Source organism: Pongo pygmaeus, chromosome 16 (genome assembly GCF_028885625.2).
Source record: "Pongo pygmaeus isolate AG05252 chromosome 16, NHGRI_mPonPyg2-v2.0_pri, whole genome shotgun sequence".
Classification (NCBI taxonomy): domain Eukaryota; kingdom Metazoa; phylum Chordata; class Mammalia; order Primates; family Hominidae; genus Pongo; species Pongo pygmaeus.
Window position 1 is genome coordinate 47,486,097 of NC_072389.2, and position 21,492 is coordinate 47,507,588.

Here is a 21,492-nt window from a genome sequence, read left to right on the forward strand (position 1 = left end):
ACAGGCGCACGTGCCACCTTCTGGCTAATTTTTCCATTTTTTGTAGAGACGAGGTTTCACCATATTGTCCAGGGTGGTCTCAAACTCGTGAGCTCTAGTGATCTGCCTGCTGTGGCCTCCCAAGGTGCTGGGGTTACAGGCGTGAGCCACAGCGCCTGGCTTAATGATAACTTTTTAAATACAATTTACAAGAACAAATTGTTGCTTAACTAGACAAACTGCATAAAATCTATTTTAAATGATGACAGCCATTGTTTTTGTGAGGAAAGATGGAAACTCACTGCTATGGTTTAGATATCTGTCCTCCCAAATTTCATAATGAAATTTGATCCCCAATGTTTGCGGTGAATTCTAGAGAGAGGTGTTTGGGTCGTGGGAGCCAATCCCTAATGAATGGCTTGGTGCCACTGTCCTTTCAGTAATGAGTTCTCCCTCTATTCGTTCCTTGATTATTAAAAAAAAAGAGCCCACTACCTCCTCTCCTCCTCCTCCCTCTTTCCTTCTTCCTCTCTTGCCATGTGATCTGCACACACAGGCTCCCCCCTTCACCTTCCACCATGAGTGGAAGCAGCCTGAAGCCCTCACTAGAAACAGATGCCGGCACCATGCTTCTTTCATAGCCCACAGGACAGTGAGCCAAATAAACCTCTTTTCTTTATAAATTACCCAGCTCCAGGTGTCCTTTCATAGCAACACGAACAAAGACACTCACTCTCACTTTCTTGGGGCCATAAATTGCTACGAAAAAGCAATTTTAAACTGTGCATACATGTGGATCTAGCAATTCTACCTCCAGGAATTTAGCCTAAAGATTATAAATGTACACAGAAATATAGCTAGACATTATGAACATGACTTTATCCATAATAGGGGAAATTTGGGAACAACCCCAATGTTCATCAATTGGGAGTTAATTATTAAAATCATAATAAAATGGAACACTAAGCAGCCATAAAAAGGTGAAGTAGTATTCAATGTATCAATTTGGTAATAAAAAGAAAAAATTATACAATGGTATATAATATGATCTTATTTTGGTTAATATGCATGTGCTCTGTGTAATCACACCAAACTGCTAAAACTATTAGAACACAAAATTACAAAGGATTTTTACTTTTAAGTTATAGAATTAAAAACTTATCCCAATATACAATTCTTCCGAGATCAGTAAAGACTTAAAAGCAAATGTAGTTAAAATATTAATCACAACACTGCATAAAATTCCAAAATAATGAAATTCATAAATGTTCAAGAACAGAGAATTGAACAAATTGCAATGTACTCATACAATAAGACACTATACACGCATTTAAGTAACGATGCAATACAATATTTACCAAACTGACATGTACGTGTTATGTTGTTAAGCTACAAAAAAAGTCATATAATACATACTCTAAGATTCCTTTTTTAAAATAATATAAACATGCCCATATACAAAAGACTAGGAAGATAAATATATCACTGCATGGTATTATAGATTGCTATTTTCTTCTTTTCATTTATGTATATCGTCTCCATTTTCACAGTGAATATACACCTATTAGTAAGAGAAAATCCAATGAATACCTTTTTTCTTTTTTTTTGAGATGGAATCTCACTGGTTGCCCAGGCTGGAGCGCAGTAGCGTGATCTCAGCTCACTGCAGCCTCCACCTCCCAAGTTCACACGATTCTCCTGTCTCAGCCTCCTGAGTAGCTTGGATTACAGGTGCCTGCCACCATGGGCAACTAATTTTTATATTTTTAGTATAGACAAAGTTTCACCACGTTGGCCAAGCTGGTCTCAAACTCCCAACCTCAAGTCATCTGCCCACCTTGGCCTCCCAAAGTGTTGGCATTATAGGCGTGAGCCACTGCACCCAGTCCTAATGGCTATCTTTTGTTTAAAAAAATTAACAAAGACTGTCATGCCTAACTTACTTTCAGTTAAAATTCTGTACAAATAAAACCGGGGTTTAGGTAGTGAGAACACTTTCAGAACGGCAGAATAAGAAACTCTGAAAATCTACTCATCCATAAAAGCAACAAAAACACTGGCAAAAACTATCAAAATCAACTTTTGGAACTTTGGAAATTATTAAAGTCTTTCAACAATCCAATAAATGTTTCTTCAAGAAAGGCATCTGAATCTAGGAAAGAAAAGCAAGCTTGAGATGTCTGTGTTCACCCTAATCCCATTCCTCTCTCCCAAGTTCCTTAAAACCAAAGTCCCTGAAACTGTTAACAGCTGATAAAAACAATAGCTTAGCAGCCACTAGGCAAAGGGGGTAGGGGAAGCGAACACAGAGTTTCACTCTGTTGCCTAGGCTGGAGTGCAGTGGTGTGATCTCGGCTCATTGCAGCCTCCACCTTCTGGGTTCAAGTGATTCTCCTGCTTCAGCCTCCCAAGTAGCTGGGATTACAGGCGTGCACCACCACACCTGCCTAATTTTTGTATTTTTGGTAGAGACGGGGTTTCACCACATTGGCCAGGCTGGTGTCAAACTCCTGGCCTCAAGTGATCTGCCCACCTAGGCCTCCCAAAGGAAAAAATACATTTGGAGGTCCCTAAAAGACTGATCACCTGAGCTGTCTGGCAAATTGCTGAAAAGCTCCATTCTAAGGGCTTGTCTTTATCTGACCTGACTTAGAGATCACCCAGTGTCAACAACCCTGTACTCAAAGCATTTGTCAAAAACATTGAACAGCAATCCTTCAAGATCACAGCTGCCTGAGGTGACATTACCAACTGGGGCTATTAAGAGGCTGATTGGAAACTTAAAAGGAAAAATTGGAAAATGAGATGTCCATAGGAACTTTGGAAAGCTCCAAAATATTCCTGGAAATCTAGAAGGCCATATGTGCAGGGCTGTGCACACATGCCCAGGGCTGTGCACAGGTCCAGGAGAGACCTGAGGAGGCCCTAATCATTCACTGGCTGATCTTAAGGTTCTGTGCAAGCAGGAAGTAAAAGTTGAGACAGAGTGTAAACTGTGAAAGAAGCCAGACACAAGGCTATGTATTATATGATTCCAGTTATATAAAATGTCCAGAAAAGGCAAATACAGAGAAAGAAAATAGATTACTGATTGTCAGAGGCTGGGGGCAGGAGAAATGGGGAGTGACTAGTATGGGGCCACTTTTGGGGATGAACAATTCTGGAATGAGACAGTGATTGGTGCTTGCACAACTTGAGAATACTAAAAACCACTCAATTTTATGCTTTAGTAACTTTAATAACTTTTAGGGTGGGTGCAGTGGCTCACGCCTATAATCCTAGCACTTTGGGAGGCTGAAGTGAGATGATTACTTAAGCCTAGGAGTTCTATACCAGCCTGGGCAACATGGTGAGACCCAACCCCCACAAAAAATTTTTAAAAATTAGCCAGGCATGGTGGTATGTGCCTGTGGCCCCAGTTACTTGGGAGTCTGAGGCAGGAGGATCACTTGAGCCCAAGACATCAAGGCTGAAGGGAGCCATGTTCACATCATTGTTCTCCAGCATGGGCAAGAGTGAGACCTTGTCTCAAAAAACAAAACAAAACATAACTTCTGTAATATGTATATACCTTCATAAAGTTGTTATAAAATTAACAACTTTAATCAGCTTTGTAAAAACCATAACCCAACACTGATAGCTGTCATCCTTCCTCTAAATTTTTAACTGGCGATGTTTTGAGGAATTATGAATTTGAAAATAGTATCCATACAATGCATATTTATGAAAACTTAAGGCATATTTATAGCTTTAGACCTTATTTCAATTTTCTAAACTTGCTTTCATTTATATTTTATCACAGATAATTTTAGATGAAGTTTAAGAGTTCTTATTTTTAATAAGTTTCTTCCTGTTTACAGATATTTATGGGGGGATAATTATAAAAGCAATACAGGTGTACAGTAGAAAATTCAGAAAACACAAAGAAACTAAAAATCACTCATAGTATCATCCAGAGATCCAACCATTTTTAACATTTTGGTCTACAGCTTCCAGATTTAACTTACTTTTCAAATATTAGCATAGTATGGGAGAACAATTCAAAAATATACAAGAAAACTAAAATATGTGTTCAATGCCCCAAATCCCCAAATATACTTACAGTTTTGTCTCCAATAAAGGTAAGGTTTGTTCCATTCTCCTTAGCCTTTAAACATTAAAAAAATAATAATAATTAATTTAGAACTTCTTGTTTTTAGCTGCCCAAGTTCCTGTAGCCATGGGGGGAGCCTGCTCCCCAGGTGCAGCACTCCCTCCTTGGAGATGCAGTGAACACGGGTATCTCCTGCACCACCAAAGTTTTTACTGCACTCTCAGAAATATATAATGAAAACAATTACCTCCTGTTTTTCTCCTAAAAGAGGCAGTCGATGCATAAAATCTCCAGAAAAGCTCTATAAAAGAAACACAAAACAAAAAATTAAAGGTGTGTAAATACTAGAAGAAAAGTGTAGCTCAAAATACAAAGAAATGGTTAAAACAAAACACCACACCCTAACTAGTAAATATAATAACACAGTATCAGTAGATAAAACATTTCCAGTTAACCACAAACAAGTGAATAAAACCCTGCTGGGAACTAGAAAATAGTATCAAACCAAAACGGCCATTCAATTTTTCTATGAGAATAATAAACATTTAAGAATGACGAAGCCTTAGATATAGGATGTATGCTTAGGATAGAAGAATCTTATAGATCATTTCCCCTCATTCTACAGATGAGTAAAATGTGGCTCAAAACTACAAAGCTTTAGACAAAGAAATAGGATTCAAACCTAATATTCTTTTTTTTTTTTTTTTTCTGAGACAGAGTCTCGCTCTGTCGCCCAGGCTGGAGTGCAGTGGTGTGATCTTGGCTCACTGCAAGCTCCGCCTCCCAGGTTCACGCCATTCTCCTGCCTCAGCCTCCCGAGTAGCTGGGACTACAGGTGACCGCCACCACGCCCGGCTAATTTTTTTTGTATTTTTAGTAGAGACAGGGTTTCACCGTGTTAGCCAGGATGGTCTCAATCTCCTGACCTCATGATCCACCCACATCAGCCTCCCGAAGTGCTGGGACTACAGGCGTGAGCCACCGCGCCCGGCCTAAACCTAATATCCTTGATGCTTAGGTCTGCTGTCCCTTCCATCATACTACATTTCATGCCTGTAAAAAAACTACACTAATTATCTTTCTTACCAGTTATCAGTAGATGAGGCATTCTCCTTCCTGAGTAACGAGACTGTGTAATTCAACCCTGTTACATTAGACTGGAGGAGGAGAGGAAACTTTACCAATAAGCCAAGACCCTGGAAAGATTATAGCACATCTAAAAGTAGTCAGCCTCCGGCATTCAGATGCAACAGGTAGCTTTCCATAATCAAATCCAAGAAAGACCAACCAATCCTCCTAGTCTAAGGGATAAATTTGGAAAACCAACAGAAAACATACAAACTACACAACATCACATTGTTTCTAGCTTTCTCTACCATTCTTTCACCATCTTAAAGTTATTTTCTTTTCCCTCCAAGACCATAAAATCTAAGTTATAATAAAAGCGGAACTCTTCCTTCAATTACCAATTACTTCATCTGCTCATCAATTATCCATTTTTTTTTTTTGAGACCAAGTTTCGCTCTCGTCGCCCAGGCTGGAGTGCATTGACACTATCTCAGCCTCCTGGGTTCAAGTGATTCTCCCACCTCAGCCTCCCGAGTAGCTGGGATTACAGGCAACTGCCACCATGCCCGGCTAATTTTTTTGTAGAGACAGAGTTTCACCATGTTGGCCAGACTGGTCTTGAACTCCTGACCTCAGGTGATCCGCCCACCTCGGCCTCCCAAAGTGCTGGGATTACAGGCCTGAGCCACCGCGTCTGGCCTCAATTACCAATGATTAAATTTGTCTTCTTAATAAGAAACTTTACTTCTAGTAATTTGACAGTTCAAGGCAAGTTGCTAAATATTCCAAAATAATTTTTAAATATAGTAAGGACAAGTATAGATGATAATTACTATAACTATTTTCAACACATATAAAATTTTTCTATCAAAAAACTGAGATTACTATTTCTAAGACAACAAAATTTGATATCAGAATCTCCACTTACATGATTACATATGTGTAAGCACGAAAAATGTATGATTATTCACATCTCCCTCTTTCTACAAAATTAAGGTGTGAAATTGAACTCTAAGACGATGATACCCTTCTAATTTCAGATCTATAGAAGTAAATTTTAAAAACCCTGATTTTTCTGGGAACATATTAATTAGATGGAGACCAGAGAATTAAAAATGTGACATTTTAAATGTCCATCAACAGATGAATGGGAAAACAAAATGTGGTACATACATACAATAGAATATCATTTAGCCTTAAAAAGGAATGAAATTCTGATAATGCTATAACATGGATGAACCTTAAAAACATTATGCTAAGTGGAAGAAGTCAGACAAAAAAGAACAAAAGTTGTATGATTCTATTTATATGAGGTATCTAGAATAGTCAAATTCATGGAAAGTAGAAGAGTGGTTACCATGGTCTTGGGGTTGGAAGGTGGGGAATTTTTGTTTAATAGGTATGATGTTTCAGTTTGGGATGATAAAAGTACTAGAGATGGGGCTCAGCCCGGTGGCTCACACCTGTAATCCCAGCATTTTGGGAGGCCAAGGTGGGTGGATCACTTCAGGTCAAGAGTTCAAGACCAGCCTGGCTAACATGGTGAAATCCTGTCTCTACAGAAAATACAAAAAAAATTAGCCAGGCGTAATGATGTTAATCTGTAGCCCTAGCCACTTGGGAGGCTGAGGTGAAAGAATTGCTTAGATCCGGGAGGTGGAGACTGCAGTGAGCTGAGATTGTGCCACTGCACTCCAGCCTGGGGGACAGAGTGAGAATCTGCCTTGGGAAAAAAAAAAAGTACTGGAGATGGGTCGATGGCTGCACAGCAATGTGAATATATTTAATGCCACTGTATTATACACTTAGAAATGGTTAAAATGGTAAATTTTATGTAGTGTATATTTTACCACAATAAAAAAAATGGGGGTTTGCTTTTTACATACAAAGGAAAGTACAACCTCTCTTTGATAAGATGAATATGTAAGTGGCTGACTGTGTACCTATCAGAACATGCTTCCACTTACTTCTGCCAAAAGAAATACTTGAGGTGTGGGAAGTGGATATAGCCAAAAATATATACATTTCATTTTTTACCTATTCTATTTATCTCCAACCACTTTCAAAGATTACCTGTGTTTTAAAGAGTTCACTGCAGTTCTGGAACAATTTTGATGATGTTTGATATTTCCCAGACAAGCCTCTTTTTTCCTTAAGTTTTTCCAAATACAACTCTACTTCTTCTGCCTGGAAAAAGAGATGATACAGAGTAGTTAACTCACCTTCCAAAAAATAAGATAGTAAGAGCACAGCACAACAAATAGTTCACCTATAGTACAAATACAATTTTGAGTTTGCTATTTTAAAAATGAACAGCATTAGATAAAGGCTCTGTATAAAAGTATCTAAGAATCGAACACTATTAGACTCAAGGACTATTAGACTCTAGTCTTTGGCTCACAAGGCATAGTTCCACTAACAATTCTGAGTAGACTGGGAAACTGCCAGAGTGTAGAGGGTTTTGTCACATTAAAATATACTTAAAAGATTTACTTGACCAAATTAACAACATCAACAAAAAGATATTCATGCTCATAAGCTAAGATAGAGCAGAAAATTGTTGCAAGCACAAAACTAGGATAATCTTTTTAAAAATGCAAATTGGGAGATAGAAACAGAATGGAAAAGGTCTGAAAAATTCAACTCAGAACTATATATATGTATATATATATTTTTTTTAACTTATTTTAGGTTCCGGTATACATTCGCAACTTTGTTATATAGGTAAACTGAATTCACAGGGGACTGTTTTACAGATTATTTCATCACCCAGGTACTGCCTAGTACTCAAGAGTTATTTTTTCTGATCCTCTCCCTCCTCCCACCCTCCACCCTCAAGCAGGCCCAGTGTCTGTCGTTCCCCTCTTTGTGATCATGTGTTCTCAACATTCAGCTCCCATTTATAAGTGAAAACGTGGTATTTCGCTTTCTGTTCCTGTGTTAGCTTGCTAAGGATAATGGCCTCCAGCTCCTTCTGTGTTCTTGCAAAGGAAATGATCTCATTCTTTTTTATGGCTGCATATGTATCACATTCTTTTTTATGGCCGCATATGTACCACATTTTATTTATCCAGTTTACCATTGATGGGCATTTAGGTTGATTCCATGTCTTTGCTATTGTGAACAGTGCTGCAGTGAACATATATGTGCATGTGTCTTTATGGTAGAATGATTTATATTACTTTGGATATATAACCAGTAATGGGATTGCTGGGTCAAATGGTAATTCTGTTTTTAGCTCTTTGAGGAATTGCCACACTGCTTTCCACAGTGGTTGAACTAATTTACACTCCCACTAACAATGTATAAGCATTCCCTTTTCTCCACAACCTTGCCAGCATCTATTATCCTTTAACTTTTTAATAATAGCCATTCTGATGTGAGATGGTATCTCACTATGATTTTGATTTGCATTTCTCTAATAATCAATGATACTGAGCTTTTTTTTTCATATGCTTGTTGGCTGTATATCTTCTTTTGAAAAGTGTCTGTTCATGTCCTTTACCCACTTTTCTATGGGGTTGTTTTTTGCATATAAATTTGTTTAAGTTCCTTATAGAGGTTGGATATTAGACTTTGTTGGATGCATAGTTTGCAAATATTTTCTCCCATTCTGTAGGCTGTCTACTCTATTGATAGTTTCTTTTGCTGTGCAGAAGCTCTTAAGCTTAATTAGATCCCATTTGTCAATTTTTGCTTTTGTTGCAATTGCTTTTGGCATCTTCATCATGAAATCTTTGCCACTTCCCATGTCCAGAATGGTATTGCCTAGGTTGTCTTCCAGGGTTTTTATAGTTTTGGGTTTTACATTTAAGTCTTTAATCTATCTTGAGTTGATTTTTGAATATGGTGTGAGGAAGGGGTCCAGTTTCAATCTTCCGCCAGCACGCTATCGCAGCACTATCTACTAAATAGGGAGTCCTTTTCCCATTGCTTGTTTTTGTCAGCTTTGTTAAATATCAGATGGTTGTAGGTGTGCGGCCTTATTTCTGGGCTGTCTTCTCTGTTCCATTGGTCTTTGTGTCTGTTTTGGTTACTGTAGCCCTGTACTACAGTTTGAAGTCAGGTAATGTGATGCTTCCAGCTTTGTTCTTTGAGCAATATATTTTCAACGCTCAAGTATTCTGGATTATGGCAATTCTCAAAAGTGTGGCCGTTGAACCATAGTCAAAACTATTTTCATGGCTGGGCACAGTGGCTCACGCCTGTAATCCCAGCACTTTGGGAGACTGAAGCAGGTGGATCACCTGAGGTAAGGAGTTCGAGACCAGCCTGGCCAACATGGCAAAACCCCATCTTTACTAAAAATACAAAAATTTGCCGGGTGTGGTGGCAGACACCTGTAATCCCAGCTACTCGGGAGGCTGAGGCTGGAGAATCACTTGAACCCGGGAGGCAGAGGTTGAGGTGAGCTGAGATCGCGCCACTGCACTCCAGCCTGGGTGACAGAGTTAGACTCCGTCTCAAAAAAAAAAAAAACTATTTTCATAATAATAATAGTATGCTATTTGACTTTTAATGATATTACAAAAGCAACAGTGGGTAAAACTGTTGCCCCTTATCAGGAACTAAGGCAGTGGCACTTAATTGTACTAGCAGTCATATTCTTCATAGCCACAAACTGGCAGTTTTTAATAATGCCAGTTTTATGTAAGAATCTCCTAGATAAAGCAGTAAAAATTATTGTTATTAAATCTGGACCTTTTGAGTACCTGACTTTTTAAATAATCTAGGTGACAAAATGGAAAGTATGCAAAATACAATAAATTATTGTCGAGATAAAGCACTCTGCAATTGCTTTGACTTGTGAGTTAAACTAATCATTTTTTCCACGAAACACCATATTTACTTGAAAGAATGACTGAAAAACTACCATTACTCAGACTTGGTTATTTGAGAGATACTTCTCTGGAAATGGGCAACGGAGGCTGTCCCCTCAAGGAAGACAACTGACAGTATTCACTGCCAAAATAAAATTTGAGATTTCAAGCAAAAACTGGAATTTTGAAGAACTTGTATCTGCTACACTGAATTTAACGGCTTCCAAAACTTAAGAACCTACTAATGAGATGAAGAGGGCAGGGTATAGTTATAAACAATGTAATTTTTAGCTAAGTGTGAAATGAGTTAATATTTAGAAAATGTATATAATTCAGTCAACTGCTATTTTCTAAATGACCAATAAATGATGCTACAAGATCACACACAGGTAAAAGATACATTCATGTCAGTGGATTTCTTATCAGAGTACAAAAAAAGTTCATTAATATTTCAGATTCCACATTGCAACTAACCTTTAAAAACTTCCACTTGTTGAGTTTTGGTATAGAATCAAAAAAGAATATCCTCAGTTATCTGAAAAGGCCATTAAAACACCATGCCTTTTCCCAACTATATATCTGTATGAGGTCATTATTTTCTACATGTACTTAAGCCAAATTATTGCAACAGACTGAGTGAAGGAGGGAATATAAGAATCCAGTGATCTTCTGTTATGCCAGATAGTAAACAAATTTACAAAAATACAAAACAATCCTACTCTTCTATGTGGTTTCCTGGGAAAAACAGTTATTTATATTAACATGTAATAAGTTTATTATTGCTACTTTAAAATAAATTAATAAATGTTTTTATATTTTCTCAGTTGTAATTTCTAATAGCATAACCCACATGCTCAAAGGCTTTCTGGAGTCCACAATAATTTTTACAAATATAAGAGTTCTGAAACCAAAAAGTTTGAGAATTGATGGTCTGCAAATTGGGAAGCATGCATTCTAGTTTCAGCTCTCCTCCTCCATAGCTACATGATACTCTTTCCTCTATGAAATTAAGAGACTGGAACCAGATAATCACTAAGGTCCAAGAAAAGTCTGTAATTTTATGTTCCTTACCTTGAAGTTATAGATTTCATTGTAACAATCAGCGCTTTTCAGATACCAGGTTATATTCAAAGACAGGTCACAAGGTTCTCCATCAACTACAAAAGAAGAAATCTTTGTTAACAAAAGATAATTCCCCAACAAAGCATGTTTCCTAAACTGTTAACCTACATCCTATTTATTTCCTACCCTAAACTGAGATACTCAAAAACCATCCTTTTTCCAAACATAAGGTATTGAAATAATACATGCAAAAAGAGCTGGATATTAAGATAAAAGTATTGTTGTTCATAGAAAAATAGCAGGTAAACAGCTTTTAACCTCCGGAAACTGTGGATCTATTTTTATGCCATAAAGTCCTAACTTCTGGATCTCTATTGGGAAAAACCTGGGAGTGATAAAGCAGTCCTAAATTCAAGCCAGTCTTCTATTATTTAAGTATTTATTGAGCAGGCTAGGTGCGGTAGCTCACACCTATAACCCCAGAAGTTTGGGAGGCCAAGGCAGGGGGATCGCTTGAGCCCAGGAGGTCAAGTCTGCAGTGAGCCATGATGGTACCACTGCAGTCTAGCCTGGGCGACAGAGCGAGACCCTGTCTCAAACAACATAAATAAATAAATAAATAAATAAATAAATAGCACAAGTATACAAAGGTATAATGGCACACTGTTAGGCCAAAGAGGGAAATGAATGGAAACAAATTATTAAGACCCTTCAAATGGCTAGCCGAAGAGACAAGCGATAATAAAATTAGGAATGCATGTCACAAGGCAATATTCACAACTGTTAAATGGTGTTAAATGATGATATACTTAATAGTTCCACTGAGAGCAAAATTGGTATCTCAGACCTTGAAAGATATCAAGATAGAACAGAAAGAGCAATGAACAAAAAGCAAACATGGCTGTGGAAGGTAGAAATAGCAAAAGCAAAGATAAGAGTATCAGATTTTTTTTCAAAGCCTACCTTAAAAGAGGCCTCAAGGAAGCTCATGTTATCATGGAAGCTTCATAAAGCTCATTAAACACAGTTTGGAACACAGTATTCTAATGGATCAAGACATTATTCTGAAGACTTGGGAGGGTAAATCTGGACTATATGACTGATTAGCTGGAGGAAGTCAGTATTCGCTTTTATCTTTGATTCTAGCTATGAAAGGAAAAATATACTAAAGACTCCCTACTTTATACACATGTGACAAAAATAAACATGACTGCATTTAGGAATCTACTTTTCGTTCATAACAAAAGACGCAACCTAATTATAAGCTTCCTTTTTTCTTTCTTTTAAACTGTTTTCTCAAACTAATTTTTAAATGACCAATACATTTTCAAAGGACTCTATTAGAATGTTCAAAAATTTGACCTGTTGGATAGAATTTATGGAAATGATAAAAAGCAATCGGGCTACGAACTATTCAAAATAATCCATACAGAGACAGGATTAACTAATAAAAAGTCAGTAAGAACACATCCCCCAAACAGGAGACTTGTAAGGAAATTTGGCAGCAAAAATACTGGTGTTTATGTTAAAAGACAATATTTAGAACTTTAAATGAAAGGCTTTAAGGGACAATAAAAATGGTCCCAGCCATTCCATGGAAAAGCTATATACCATCCCTCAAAAAGTACAAAATCAAAGACAACTGGTAAATATGAGAAAGCACAGAAATAACAAAGCAAAAGATAATGTAAATGTTAAAGTGTCTCAGGCCGGGCATGGTGGCTCACACCTGTAATCCCAGAACTTTGGGAGGCCAAGGCAGGCAGATAACTTGAGGTCAGGAGTTCGAGACCAGCCTGGCCAATATGGTGAAACCCCATCTCTGCTAAAAATACAAAAATTAGCCGGTGTGGTGGCACGCTCCTATAGTCCCAGCTACTCGGGAGGCTGAGGCAGGAGAATCACTTGAACCCAGGAAGCAGAGGTTACAGTGAGCCGAGATCGTGCCACTGCATTCCAGCCTGGGCATCACAGCAAAACTCCGTCTCAAAAAACAACAACAAAAAATAAAGTGCCTCAAATCCTCCAAAAACAATGAAATATAAACACTTCAAAATACGCAGTTGGGGCCGGGCATAGAGACTCATGCCTATAATCCCAGCTACTCAGGAGGCTGAGGCAGGAGAATCGCTTGAACCTGGGAGGCGGAGGTTGCAGTAAGCCAAGATCGCACCACTGCACTCCAGTCTGGGTGACAGAGCGAGACACCATCTTAAAAAAAATGCAGTTGGTTTAACTTGGCAAAACACCACCAGATCAAACTACAAGTGAAAAAAGACTGGAGCTAATAAAAGAATAGAACAGCAAACAGGCTGTCAGGCTATTCCAAAAGACAAGGGTTACTAGGTTACCTAGTAAACCAATCTCACAAGGCCAGTGTCAGAGTAGATTTGGTCTAAATCAAATGTAAGTCATTGGTCAGGAGACTGATTATATATTCATGGATATAGTATATACTCTTCAGAGAAATTCTACCTGCTCTTTTCACTCCCACTAGAATGTAAGCCCGATGAGGGAAGAACATTTTTCTATTACTTCCCCGCAGTCTATGCAATAAGTAATAATTACTCACTAAACAATTGAAAAGAATAAAATTATCCAACTATGACTTATAATTTTGCACTTCCGTGAAGACAGTATGCATAGAATCACACATCTATCATCAGGATTTTTATCCCTCATCTAGACATAAAGCTGCCCAAGATCAATCATTCTCTAAATTAAAGCCAGTTTCAGAACTAAAAGGAAGCTTTTATTGAAAACACAATGGGATACTTCAGATTCAGATACAGTCATTTTTCCACTAGACAAACTAGTTTTGTTCCACATAATCCCTATTTCTTGATAATATCTGAGCTTCCTCTTCCAAGGCAGTAAAATACTCCTTTTGTAAATAAAAGATCTACTAAATATATTCCTTCACAGCCAACGGCCTGACAAACCTAGGTCATGTCTGCAGTAAACATTTAACAAGCACACAAGAGTTAAACCTCTTTAATCTACACAGAACAGATTAAAACAACCATGCAGGGAATCAACCCCAACATAATCACAGTCATGCACTACATAACATTTCAGTAAATGAAAGACTACATATACAACAGGGGTCCCATAAAATTGTAATATCGTATTTGTACTCTACTTTCCTATGTTTAGATATACAAAAACTTACCATTGTGTTACAACCACCTATAGTATTCAGTACAGTAACATGTTATACAGGTTTATAGCCTAGGAGCAACAGGCTGTACCATACAGACTAGGCATGTAGTGCCATCCAGTTTTAAGTATACTCTATGATGTTTGCATAATGACAAAATCACCTAAGGATGCTTTCTCAGAAAGTATCAACTGTAAATGAAATTCGACTGAGATGTGACTGAATATTCAATGTAGTATATACAGCATATATATTAATATATATTTATATACTAATATATAATGTATACATAGTGTATATATGCAATGTAAACACCAGAAAAACAAGAGAAGAAAATAAAGTTCACACGAGTACTTTGAAGATGATTCAGTAAAAGGACCTTAGTAATACTAAAAATATTTATACTTAAATAATGCCAGACTATTAGATTTCAGAACTTAAAAAACAGGTAATTTAAAACATTACCTATAAATTTTTAAAATTCAAATTAAAACTTCATGAAATTCAAAAACTCACACTTCAGGAAGATAGTGGTATTTCTGAAGAGGATCTTTCCAAAACTAAAATAATTTTTCCCCTGCAAACATAAAGGAAAGATAATTAGCCTCAGATGGCTTCAATTACCAAAGCATCATATAACTAAGACTGCTAGAAATTCCAACTTAACTTAAATCTTTATAGGACGTACCCCTTAATCAGTTCATTCCCTTTACTCACCAATCACTGCTCAGAATAACCAATCATTTTTTCTAATGAACTATTCTGTGTGCAAATAACCAGAGTTTTATTTTCAAATCTAAAAAGACTTAACTATTAACCATTTTAGTAACAAGTAAAAACCTAATTGAACAACCGAAAATCTTCCACTGAACAAAAGGTATAACGTTTACCATATATAAAAGCCCAAATAAGATTTGGACATCACAATCAGTGAGCAGAACAGAATGAAACAAAAAGGCCAACGTAGGTTTAATGGGGCTAATGCTTTTCAGCATTTCCTCCCTGCATCTGGTTTTTGTCTGCTCACAGGACTACACCTGTTACTGAAATAAGGTATAAAATGGGTAAGGGGCAGCAAGGGTCAACCCATGTAGTTAATTATCCAAATGAAAGACTAGCCTTACCACATTAAATTTTAGGTACTATTTCTTCCATTTTAACCATTCCCATGTTAAAACACATTTTTTAAATCTCTATGCTTTCTAGTCACACAGTAAAGCTTAGAATAGCCATTCCAAAGTTGAAGCGAAGTCGAACTATCTCGTAAGCAGAATTACTCAAGGACCAAGAAGTGCAGAGGAAGAAAAAGAAAGAAAGAAATGAAGACTCCTATTTACATATCTTTCTTATCCAACCCGGGGACACTGGATTCTGTGAAACATCTGAAAGATAAACAACTCTCCGTTTGTACATCAAGTTTACATCTCAAGTCAGGCACTGAAAGTTCTGTTTTTCTGATGAGAAGCCGCTCCACCACTCCCTTCTGTTGCTGAAGTGGCCCTTACATTCCCGCTAGCCTAATCACACAAGTGCGCGGCTTTCCACGCCAGAGAGGTGGGTCCCAGTTGGCCAGCCACACAGACCATCCCGGCAACCCCACCTCTTTTGAAGAGACTTTTGCGGAACCTTCATGGACCCCTTGAGCCGCCGTAGCCCCACCCCTTGCTCCTCTAGGTTCAGACGTTAGTGAAGTGAATACTCACCGACGGTATAGGAATGTGCCATTTGGACCGGTCGGCAGCAGCTACGGGTGCCGGTCCCGCACTGAAAAACGACAGTGGTGACGGCTGAGCTCCCAGAAGCAGAAGAATGACAGGCAACACCTGAAGCCACGCAGCCGCCGCCATCTTCACAGCCGTGGAGTGCCTACCGAAAGCATTTCACCCTCTTCCGGTTCGTCCCGCCTTCTTCCGGCTCTGCTCTGAGGGCGGGATTATCCGGGTCCTGGAAACGTCGCGGGGCTTGTTTGCTGTGCGACGTAGCGGCCCCTCCCTCAGACAGTCGTCTGTGCGCCGTGAGACTTTGGACCTACTGCGCAGGCGTCATCCTGTTGGAACCTGGTCAGCTGGGTTAGGGAGATCGTTACATGCCCGCCTGGCCTGAGTCTTTTCTGTCTCCCAGCCCTTAAAGGTTTTGGGACCAGGCAGTCACCCAGTGCAGGATGTGGCTCTCTACTTCTCCCGCTTGCCCCAGCCCCTCATCGCTTCTAAGTCAGTGTCAGACTTTAGGGCCAGAAAGTCTGGAAAAGCCCTAAGTCTGGCTGCCCGAGTGGCGTCTAGTAGTGAGTTCTCCGCTTTGGGTGGTATTTAAGCAAAGGCTGGAATTCGGCGGTGGTGGAGTACACGCGATTCCTAGACTGGGTAGTGTAACAACCTTCAAAGGCCCCTTCTAGCCCTGAAGAGTACAATGCTGCAGTAGAATCTGGCCGGAGACCTAGCCTCCAGCAAAGACCTGGCCGGCACTTCCCACTCTTAACCGAAAACGGAGACAGAGAGGGTCAGTTTTCAAAATCTGTGGCGTGACCCCGCCACTGAGATAGATCTGCAGATGCTTCGTCCCAGTCACGGAGGCCGTCTCGGCATTTCCCGGTTCTTAAAGCTCTTGATTTTTACCCTCTAGGACTCATTGCGTACACGCCCTCACCGCCGCCCAGTTTCGGTTCCTAACAAAAGCACGTTCCTCATCAGCCACCCATAATCAAGACCAATTTGCCAAATAAATCATTGTAGAAACGCTAGTTTGGGCCTGAAAAATTCCAGGAGCAAGAGTCAAGATTTGTCACTCCATGAGGATCTGGAGGGGACTCCCTGCCCAGAAACTTGGCGATGAAGTGCTGGTTGTAATTTTAGAAAGACACCCAATCGGCTTTTTTAAAAGATCGCCCAGGGCCCTCGTCCTGAGAGCTGGGAGCTGGTCGGAGTGACAGAGAAGCCATGGAAGCAGCTGTGAAAGAGGAAATAAGGTAAAGGCCAAGTGCTTCTGTAGCGAGTTACCCCAGGGTCCCTAGAAACAGGGAATATAGTACCTGAAAGTACCTGAAAACATTTTGGCTTTGAAGATTTCATTGTGTTTTAATTGCATTTCTTATTTGCGTATTTGGTATTTGCTCACCTTTGTCTTTTCTCTCAATTCGCAGGGAGTTAGTTGATATTAATAGCCTCTCATAAAATACTTTCAGGATGGTTAAATAGGCCGGGTGCAGTGGCTCGCGCAGGTAATCCCACAGCACTTTGGGAGGCCAAGGAGGGAGGATCGCTTGAGTTCAGGGAGTTCGAGACCCCCTCCCCGCCCCCTCAGAGTCTCAGCCACTTGGGAGACCAGTGGGAGGATGGATTTGGAGGCTGCAGTGAGCTGTGATCTTGTCACTGCTTGGGCAACAAAGTGAGACCCTGTCTCCAAAAAAAAGGATGGTTAAGTAACATTAACAGTGGAAAAGTTGCAATCATAACTCTTAACACATGAATTTCAGGCATGTTGCTTTCCAAGTTCATCTATAATCACCCCTTCCTACATCATCCCAGAGTTAATTCTTCAAAGCTGTAAAGAGGAAACAAAAGATTCTCTGATCTTTGTACACTTGATTAAAATAAACTGGGCCGGATCGCTCATGCCTGTAATCCCAGCACTTTGGGAGGCCTATAGGTGGGCAGATTGCTTGAACCCAGGAGTTCAAGACTAGCCTGAGCAACATGCTGAATCCCTGTCTCTACAAAAATTTTAAAGTTAGCCAGACGTGGTGATGTGGGCCTGTAGTCCCAGCTACTCAGGAGGCTGAGGCGGGAAGATAGCCTGAGCCCAGGAGGCGGCAGTTGCGGCAAGCCAAGATCGTGCCACTTCACCCCAACATAGGCAGAGCGAGATCCTGTCTCAAAAAAAATTTTTTAAATAAATTAAAATAAACGGACAAAGACTGAGTTCAGTGAAGGACAAACAGTTTTTTGGTATGGCCAAGTATATCTGCCTGGGCTTGTTTTCATAATATTTCAACATTTGTGTTCAGTCATAGCTTTCTACATAATCATGGACATGCTGACTACAGATGCATTCAGCCACACTGGTGCATGAAAGCCGGTGTTATTTTTTTTTCTCCTTATAATCTGTAGTTGTTTTAATCAGATGGAGGCTAGTTTAAATACATATACTCAAACTTCAATATACATATATCTCACTCATGTTTTTATTCCAGAAACAGCTCTTCTAGAAACTTGGTTTTAAAAAACATGGCCCCTGGATTGTCACCTCATCTTAAAAAGCAAGAAATTCCCCTTCTACGTCTGTTCTGTTCTTATTCTAGCACCTTGCACCTCTATTAAAGCATTTGTCAGCTTGTATTGTGATTGCTGGTAAAACCCTAACTGATAGCTTGAACACAGTTCATATCTTCCTCAGAGCCCAGCACCCAGGAAGAATATTCTGAAAATATTTTGTTGAATAAATCGGTGGGTGGATTATGGTTCTTAGTTTGTCTGGTTGGTTGGTTTTGGTTTGTTCGTTTTAGGATGCTGTTTTGGTTTTGCTCCTTCAGATTTTACTTTTGCAGTCATAGCCTTAAGTCATTATTTCAAAAGAATATGTCCTCATAAGTGACAGTGATCTTTTCCCATTACTTTCGGAGTAATCCCAGAACCTGATGTTTTGTTGTTTACCTCAGAGGATATACAAAAGACTATTGTTCTGCAGCATAATGTGCTATTATGTTATACTATGGCCATGACACAATTTTGCGTTGCAGAATAGACTCCAAAGGTTTATTTTGCGTGTTCATACTATAGTTAGAGAAGGTAGAAAAGTTGGATTCACAAGCCCTGTGTGAAATAAATTTCTCAAAATGTCTTTTTATTTAGTGTTGAAGATGAAGCTGTAGATAAAAACATTTTCAGAGACTGTAACAACATTGCATTTTACAGGTAAGGAAAATAAATATAGTAACTAGATCAAAACATCTCTGACAGTATTTCAAAATTGATGCTTATTAAAATTTCGAGAACTATCCTTTCCAAGGAAAGGATAATTTAATAATTAAGGAAATCATTAGACAGGAGACTCACTTTTAAGTTTATACATTTACTCCTGAAGTATTTAAATTTTTCAGTAAACAGCTATTTTATTTTAAAAGCCAAAATATTTTTAAACTAGTTTTAAATTTTGATGCTTTGAATAGATAACACTTTTACATGGTTCAAAAATAATATAAAGAGGTATACATTGAAAAATGTTGCTTCCACTCCTGTCCGCTTCTACCCATTCCTCATCTTGTCCTGAGTAACCAAATTTCTTCATTTCTTATTTATCCTTCCAGTATTTCTTTTTGTAAATACATATATTTTTATATTATTCCTTTTCTCTTTTTTTAATCACCCCTTTTTATACCAAGTAGGTTTTTTTTCCTGCTTTATAGTTTGTTCTGAGGGGGAATTCATACGAGTGCATGGAGATTGTTTCCCCTTTTTACAGCTGCATAATATTCCATGGGGTAGATAATACTATTAATATAATTTATTCAGTCTGTCTCTTATTGCTAGACCCTTGGGTTGTTTTTAATCTTTTGCTAAAATAGCACTACCACAATGAAGAGCTATACATAGATCATTTTCTACACATGCAGGTGTATTTATAGGATACATTTCTAGGAGTGGGATTACTGGGTCAAAGAGTAAATGCGTTTGAAATGTGTTAACTATTACCAGATTTCCCTCCATAGGAATTATACCATTTGTACTCCTATCAACATTGTATAAGATTGCCTGGCTGGGTGAGGTGGCTCACACCTGTAATCCCAGCACTTTGGGAGGCCAAGGCAGGCGGATCACCTGAGGTTGGGAGTTTGAGACCAACCTGACCAACATGCAGAAACCCTGTCTCTACTAAAAATACAAAATTAGCCAGGCATGGTGACGCATGCCTGTAATCCCAGCTACTTGGGAGGCTGAGGCAGGAGAATTGCTTGAACCCGGGAGGCAGAGGTTGTGGTGAGCCGAGATCGTGCCATTGCACTCCAGCCTGGGCAACAAGAGTGAAACTCCGTCTCAAAAAAAAAAAAAAAAAAAAAAAAAAAAAGATTGCCTGTTTCTCCAGAGCTACAAAAAATATGCCTTTAAAATCTTCATTTTATTTTATTTTTTTTTATTTTTATTTATTTTTTTGAGACAGAGTCTCCCTCTGTCACCCAGGCTGGAGTGCAGTGGCGCAATCACTGCCCACCACAACCTCTACCTCCTGGGTTCAAGCGATTCTCCTGCCTCAGCCTCCGGAGTAGCTGGGATTACAGGCATGCATCACCATGCCTGGCTAATTTTTTGTATTTTTACTAGAGAGGGGGTTTCACCATGTTGGTCAGGCTGGTCTTGAACTCCTGACCTCAGATGATCCATCCGCCTTGGCCTTCCAAAGTACTGGGATTACAGGCGTGAGCCACCACACTCGGCCATAATCTTCATTTGAAAAAAAAAAGTCTTTATCTGATCTTGAAACTGAAATCATCAAAAATTATATTATACAGTATAGCTTTCTAACGTATTCACTCTCTGTTTAATAGGAAGAAAAGCGTATTATGTTAATTCTGAACAGGTGTCTAGAGGGAAGTCTACAGTGAATGCCTGGTAACCTTGTTAAACCACTAGATTATATTTAATATCCACTAGAAATTATTTAGTTACTATTAAAGTCCATTTTATGGAAAGAGGGAGGGAAATTAACAAGCTCACAAACGTCATCTGTGAAAATTGCCCCACCATCTCAAGAAAGGAGACAAGATGTCATCCTTTGAGCAACGTTATAGTAATCGTATTAGTATTCTTACTAATACTCATCTTATTAGCATTCTAATAATAAAGTTCCTGATTAGTGCTTTATTATACTACTAATACTGTTTGTGCCCTGAAATTCACTGAATATCATAGTGAATTTTAATGACTCCCATATGATAATATAGTCTTTTGGATACTGACAATCACAAATAATTATCAAGCATCTGCATACTCCGTATCTATAGGCGTCAGAAACAGTGGCTTTCCAAGAAGTCCACCTATCAGGCATTACTGGACTCAGTCACAACAGATGAAGACAGCACCAGGTTCCAAATCATCAATGAAGCAAGTAAGGTGAGATGGAAGTATTTTCTACAGAGAATAATTTGTTTCTGTTTTTATTGGGGCTGAATGAAGTAAATTTCCACAAAAGCCAATTAAAGCTATGTATGCTTCAAAAATAAACCTTGTTAGAAAAGGAATATCAGCCTTTTAGTGATTAGTGGCTCACGCCTGTAATCCCAGCACTCTGGGAGGCAGAAGCGGGCAGATTGCTCGAGCCCA

The 21,492-nt window shown here is 38.8% G+C and overlaps 2 protein-coding genes across 11 annotated transcripts in view; one reads left to right on the forward strand and one right to left on the reverse strand.

Annotated features, from left to right (window-relative positions):
- Nucleotides 1-16,151, reverse strand: part of TMEM87A (transmembrane protein 87A) — a 63,018-nt gene extending 46,867 nt beyond the window's left edge. For 3 of the 6 annotated variants that reach the window (XM_054452094.2, XM_054452092.2, XM_054452093.2), the window contains exons 1-6: nt 15,886-16,151; nt 14,699-14,759; nt 11,032-11,117; nt 7,214-7,327; nt 4,320-4,373; nt 4,082-4,126 (exon numbers count right to left, since the gene is read on the reverse strand). In XM_054452094.2, the coding sequence (XP_054308069.1) occupies nt 4,082-4,126; nt 4,320-4,373; nt 7,214-7,327; nt 11,032-11,117; nt 14,699-14,759; nt 15,886-16,029 (504 nt within the window). In that variant the 5' untranslated portion in view covers nt 16,030-16,151. Of the gene's footprint in view, nt 1-1,216; nt 2,132-4,081; nt 4,127-4,319; nt 4,374-7,213; nt 7,328-11,031; nt 11,118-14,698; nt 14,760-15,885 lie in introns of those variants that run through there. The other 3 variants (XM_054452095.2, XM_054452091.2, XM_054452097.2) reach the window with 3 other exon arrangements.
- An 80-nt stretch (nt 16,152-16,231) lies between these two features.
- Nucleotides 16,232-21,492, forward strand: part of GANC (glucosidase alpha, neutral C) — an 83,033-nt gene continuing 77,772 nt past the window's right edge. For 3 of the 5 annotated variants that reach the window (XM_054452083.2, XM_054452082.2, XM_054452081.2), the window contains exons 1-3: nt 16,232-17,144; nt 19,027-19,089; nt 21,174-21,282. In XM_054452083.2, coding sequence (XP_054308058.1) covers nt 17,116-17,144; nt 19,027-19,089; nt 21,174-21,282 — 201 coding nt within the window. In that variant the 5' untranslated portion in view covers nt 16,232-17,115. The remainder of the gene's footprint in view (nt 17,145-19,026; nt 19,090-21,173; nt 21,283-21,492) is intronic. The other 2 variants (XM_054452079.2, XM_054452086.2) reach the window with 2 other exon arrangements.